Source organism: Filicampus tigris, chromosome 13 (assembly GCF_054856515.1).
Source record: "Filicampus tigris isolate MCC_2025a chromosome 13, RoL_Ftig_1.0, whole genome shotgun sequence".
NCBI classification, from domain to species: Eukaryota; Metazoa; Chordata; class Actinopteri; order Syngnathiformes; family Syngnathidae; genus Filicampus; species Filicampus tigris.
In genome coordinates, this window is record NC_141229.1 from 3,409,979 (window position 1) to 3,415,733 (window position 5,755).

Here is a 5,755-nt window from a genome sequence, read left to right on the forward strand (position 1 = left end):
CATGCGTTATGGACACGTGGTCACGTGCTTCGATGATTGGACGAATGGATGTGCCTTGTCATGTTTTTTTTTAACACAGTTTATCGGGTTCTGTGCTTTCCGATATATTGTCCGACTATGGGACAGCACGGGCTCTTTGGACCCCATTTTCTTCTCCAGAGAGAGTGGCCGCTTCCATCTTTCAGACATGTAACAATATTTACTTTTTTAAAAAAAAAAAAAACAATTCTGATCTGATGGAACAAACTCAAAGATCCCAGATTTGACACGTCTAACAAATGTTGCGTCTTTATCTGAGAATCTTGTGGCTGTAACATTTGAACAATCTGAAAGTAACAGAAATCATTGGAAAGCTACAAAAGATGCTGAGAATGAGTAGTTCGTTCTATGACGCTTGTTCGGATTGTTATCAGGCTTCTGAAGAGTTTATGTTGGGGGGGGGGGGGGGTCGTTCCACAAACGTGGGCCGTAAAATTGGAAATCAGCCTCAACGTGGGTTTTGGTCTCCATTGCTGGAACTGCTAAAAGGCAATTTACAGGGGACCTCAGGGTTAGGGTTTCAAAGTAGGGTTTTAATAGGGTTGGGGTTTCAAACTAGGCTCTGTGTTTCAAAGTTGGCATTCAAACTAGGGTTAGGGTTTCAAAGTTGGGTTTCAAACTGGGGTTAGGGTTTCAAAGTAGGTTTTCAAAGTACAGCTAATGTTTCAAAGTAGGGTTTCAAATTAGGTTTAGGGTTTCAAATTAGGGTTTTAAACTAGGGTTGGGGTTTCAAACCATGCCAAGTGTTTTAAAGTTGAAGTTCAAAATAGGGATGGGATTTAAAGTAGGCTTTTCAAATCAGGGTTTATAAATTGGGTTTCAAATTAGGGTTATGTTTTCAAACTAGGATTAGGCTTTTAAAGTAGGTTTTACAAATACCGTTAAGGGTTAGCTAATTTGAAACCCCAACCCTACTTTGAAACCCAATTTGAAAACCCTAACGTATCCGAAATAACCCCATTTTTCGGGTTATTTTTCGCAAAACAACCTAAAAAGTTGGGTCAAATAGATCCAAGGAGTTAATCTTTCCATTTTGAACCAAGAGGTTTTAGAGTGATTTGTTTTTGTTTTTTTTTTTTCCTTTATTTTTGACACGATCGACCGTACAAAAGACGTTGCCTATCTTGTTCCTGTGTCGACCAGCAGGAGGCAGTATAGCTTTAAAGTGAAAATCTGAAAACAATCTCGGCTTCAGACTTGTCAAAGGGAGGCGGCGCGAGTGATGACGGATGAGTTTCTGATTGATTGAAAAGTTTGGGCCATGTCTTTGGCTTTGTGTCCCCCCCCCCCCCCCCCCCCCGCCGAATTTTCCGCTATACATAGCAAAATCTTTGTGAGACGCTTCACTCCTCACAAAACGGGAGCTCATCTTGGATTAGGCCTGCAGCTGTTTTTGGGGGATTTCCAGCTCATTTGATTTTGGGAGTCATCGTCATGGCCAAGTTTTGCGCGCTGCTGTGCGGTTTTGTGCTGTGCCTGCCGGGCTGGTTGGGCCTCTTGTTGGCCACGGCCAGCAACGACTGGCTGGTTCTGTGCAGGCACACTCAACTGGCCACTTGCAGGATGTTTGACATCGTCAGGACCAAAGGCCCGTGGGCCGAATGTTCCACCACCGCCTCCAACGGAATGCAGACCTGCTTACCCTTCCAGATCTTCGACCTGCCCGGTAGAAAAACATTTTCCCGCTGAGGGAAAAAAAAAAATATTATTTTGATTTTTTTCCTTTTTTAATTTGATGTTTTTTTTTTTTTTTTTAGGGGAGGGGGGCATTATTTCAAGTAAAGTAGGGTTTCAAATGAAACCTAATTATGTTATGAACACAGTAAATGTCATAGAATATATTGATTTTACCTTAAATGGACTGTATTTCGTCCCGGTAATACTTGAGAGTAAAATACTCTACCTTAAATTCTCAGAGTACTTTTTACGGTGAATTTTACGCTGAATATTTTACTCTCAAATTACACTCTGTTTACTGGGACCAAATAGTCTTTTTCGAGTAAAATGTATTCCACGAAATTTACTGCAGTTTGCATCTTGATTCTGTTTGTTCAAATTAAGATTCATATTGTATTGTATTATTTTTAAAATCGAACTATTTTTTATTTGATACTTATTTCTCTCAGATATTTGATTAGATTTTAAGTGTATTTATTGTTTTTTTACTTTTTATTATTTATTTTTATAGCGGATTTTAAAATGTGTATGCATAATTTTGCAATACATTGAAACTTTTTTTTTTTTAAGAATGTATAGTGCATCATTTCTTTCGCATCAACACATTAGTGCTAAGGTGAATTTCATGTATTTATAAATATTGTTTCTTGAATGACACTAATTCCATTTTTGCTTGACTCTCCACATTTCCTTTTTTGATATTCAAGTGCATTTTTTTTCACATTTCTGTCGTGCAGTTTACGCCCACGTGACTCGTGCCCTGATGGTCACGGCTTCCATCTTGGGCCTGGTTGCCGTGGTGATGGTTGCCATGTCCACGCCCTGCATCCGCCTGGGCGGCGGCGCCCAGGCTTCCAAGAACAAGAGCGCCGCCGCCGGCGGGGTCCTCGCGCTCATCGCCGGTAAGCGCTTTTGCCACCTTTGGGCCGGCGGATGTTGACGCCGATTTCTCCTCCCTCGCGCCAAACTGCGCGTCCGCAAATGACACGTCAACGTTCCAAAATCAGCCACTCAAAGCAATGCTAAAAAGCCGCAATATTGGGAACACCGCTCATGAAGCGCTTAAATCAAGAGCGACATCACGTGCAAAAACGCTCCAATCATCTGCATGGCGTCATTTCACTACGTTTGCTCTGGTTTGCGTTCAGGGTTGTGCGGGCTGCTTTCCACCGTGTGGTTCTTCATCGGCGAGAACCTGAACGAGCAGGTGATGTCCTTCGGCTTCGCGTTGTACGCCGGCTGGGCGGGCGTGGTCTTGTCCCTTTTGGCGGGCGTGGTCCTGACCTGCTGCTCGTGGTCGCCGGCGGCGACGTCCCGCCCGTACCAGGACAACGGCAGAGTCCACTTTTCCAAGATGGGGGCGGAGGCCGTGCCGAGCGCCGCCCCCGCCGCCATGTCCGCCTCTTCCAACCACACCAAGAGCGTCCACGTCTGAGGTCAGGGGTCATCTGGGATTTCCCCGCAAGCGTCCCGGGGGGGGGGGGGGGGGGGCGTTGGTCCTTCGGACTTCTCGGTGGACTGATTTTATGAATCAACTTTCGCTTGTTGTTTTCCAACTAAAGATTGCGCAATTGTTGAACGCGTCTGCGTCGATTGTTAATTGTGTTGCTTGTTTTTCCGATGTCCTTTTTTGTTCGGTCAGCTTGCTCAAACACACAGTCAGTATTCTTTGTGGTTATTTATTGTTTGTACGATGTCTTGTTTTGATTTTCCACAGTAAAGTATTTCACAAAGAGTGACTGCGCCTTTTCTTCCTGGCTTGCCGTTGACAATGTGTTTGTTTTGTGATGTCTGGAAATGTTAGTCAGAGACCTTGACTTGGATAAGAAAGCACGCACGCATCGGGAGATACGGCCGTGTTGTGTATTTATGAACTTGAAGAGCCTAACCCAAATTCAAAACCTTACTTTGAAAAACAAACCCTGATTTAAAACCCTACTTGGAAACCCTGACCCTAATTCAGAACCCTACTATGAAACGTAATCTCATTTGAAACCCTAATCCAAGAAAACTGCACTTTGAAAACCTAACCCTCTTTTGAAAACCCTAACCCTAGTTTGAAACCCTACTTTGAAATGCAAACCCTACTTTCAACCCCTAACCCTAGTTTGAAACCCTACTTTGAAACGTAACCCTAGTTTAAAACTATCATTTGAAACACTAATCCAAGTTTAAAACCCTACTTTGAAACCCTAACCCTAGTTTGAAACCCTACTTTGAAACGTAACTAGTTTAAAACTATAATTTGAAACACAAATCCAAGTTTAAAACCCTACTTTGAAACCCTAACCCTCCTTTGAATCCTTACTTGGAAACCCTGGCTCACGTTTAAAAACCTAATTTGAAACATAATCTAATTTTAGGCCTCCAATTAGAAACCCTAACCCAAGTTTAAAACCATACTTTGAAAACCCGACCCTAGTTTAAAAACCTAATTTGAAACCTTAACTTTCCTTTAAAATCCTAATTTGAAACATAACCTCATTTTAAGACCTTAATTCAAAACCCTACCATACTTTGAAAACCTGACCCTAGTTGAAAAACCTCATTTGAAACCTTAACTTTTCCTTTAAAATCCTAATTTGAAACATAACCTCATTTTAAGACCTTAATTCAAAACCCTAACCTCAGTTTAAAACCATACTTTGAAAACCTGACCCTAATTTAAAAACCCAATTTGAAACCTTAACTTTCCTTTAAGAAACATAACCTCATTTTAAGACCCGAATTTAAAACCCTGACCCAAATTAAATCTCCTACTTTGAAACCCTATTCCTATTTCAAAACCCTACTTTGAAACATAACATAACCGTATACTTAAACATATGTTTAACTTACTATATGCCAATCAGAGAGCGGACACAGTGCCTTTTTTTTTTTTTTTTTTTTTTCCCCTTTTGTATTTGCAATAAATAACTTTTCCTTGTTGCATGAAAACAACAACAGCACAACTCGGCAGAAAAAAAGTGCACCCCAGAACCAGTTAACAACTCACGCACACACACACACACACACACACACATTAGAATCCAATCATAATAATACAAGTCATTAAACACGCACACGCACACATTTTACATAGTACCCCAAAAAAAAAAAAAACAGCAGAGGAAAAGAATACAGGATATCGAGGAAGTTATTATTATGCGAGAGACGACAACAAACGCACCAGCACAGGAAGAACACGGGGGCGGGGGGGGGAGGGGGGGGCAAAATCAATATCGTATTAAAATATTCTCTGCATGTCTTCCTGCTTCTGAAGTCGCTGTAGAAAAATACTTGCTATGTGCTCTTTCGGTTGTTGTTTGAAATTTCAAAATTCGGAGCCGGGGCAGGATGGAGTTTTTTTTAGCTAGTTGGAATGGCTCGAAATGGAACTTTGTTAGCGCCAACGGAGGGGAAGCAGGAAGCGGGCGCCGTTTCTCGACACTTTTTCAAATTCCCACTGCACATTCGATTCCAAATGCTTGAAATGCAAATGTTGTTTTTATCACCTACGTCAACGACGCAATTTATTGGAATTATTGGAAATGTTTGCGTAGCCTACTTATGATATAATTTGCTAGTTTATTCAGTGGTCACAATTTGTAGCTTTTGCCAATTTGCACCAAATCTTTTGATATTTTGTACTTTTTGTCCGATTCACCAATTCAACGCCTAAACTCCAAGTGAACTTATTGACAAGCGTAACAATTTGCGAGTCTATCAATGTGTGTGGTTTTTTTTTTTTGTGTAGTTGACTAATCTAGTGCTTAACAAAATTTGATGTGATTTTCTGTGGTGGCGACATTTTTGTACGATTTTTTTTTTGTTTTGTTTTTTTTAATAAAGATGTTACGTTTTCAATAGAGACCTTAACATTTTGTCCACTGCTTTGCTGAATTCTTCAAAAATATTCAAAGCCTTTGTGTTACTTTTTGATTTGCCGATTTCGCACGTCCCTTTTTTTTTTTTCATTTCATTTTCATTTCCTGCTAAATTCTCAAATGTGTGGAGATCGTTAGCTGGTGTGAATGTTGTTGTTTTTTTTTGTTACGAC

At 40.8% G+C, this 5,755-nt stretch overlaps 1 protein-coding gene across 1 annotated transcript; it reads left to right on the plus strand.

Moving 5' to 3' along the window:
- Window positions 1-1,352: 1,352 nt before the first annotated feature.
- On the plus strand, window positions 1,353-3,455 carry LOC147137166 (claudin-11-like). Its single transcript, XM_086048882.1, has 3 exons — window positions 1,353-1,705; window positions 2,454-2,618; window positions 2,865-3,455. Exons 1-3 carry the CDS (start codon window positions 1,474-1,476, stop codon window positions 3,149-3,151), a joined length of 684 nt encoding a protein of 227 aa, XP_085905008.1. The 5' UTR covers window positions 1,353-1,473; the 3' UTR covers window positions 3,152-3,455.
- The last annotated feature ends 2,300 nt before the right edge of the window (window positions 3,456-5,755 follow it).

Coding starts and splice junctions, on each gene's coding strand:
- LOC147137166 (XM_086048882.1), top strand. CDS start 1,474: ATGGCCAAGTTTTGCGCGCTGCTGTGCGGTTTTGTGCTGTGCCTGCCG. Junction 1,706..2,453: donor CCAGATCTTCGACCTGCCCG/GTAGAAAAACAT, acceptor TCTGTCGTGCAG/TTTACGCCCACGTGACTCGT. Junction 2,619..2,864: donor GGTCCTCGCGCTCATCGCCG/GTAAGCGCTTTT, acceptor GTTTGCGTTCAG/GGTTGTGCGGGCTGCTTTCC.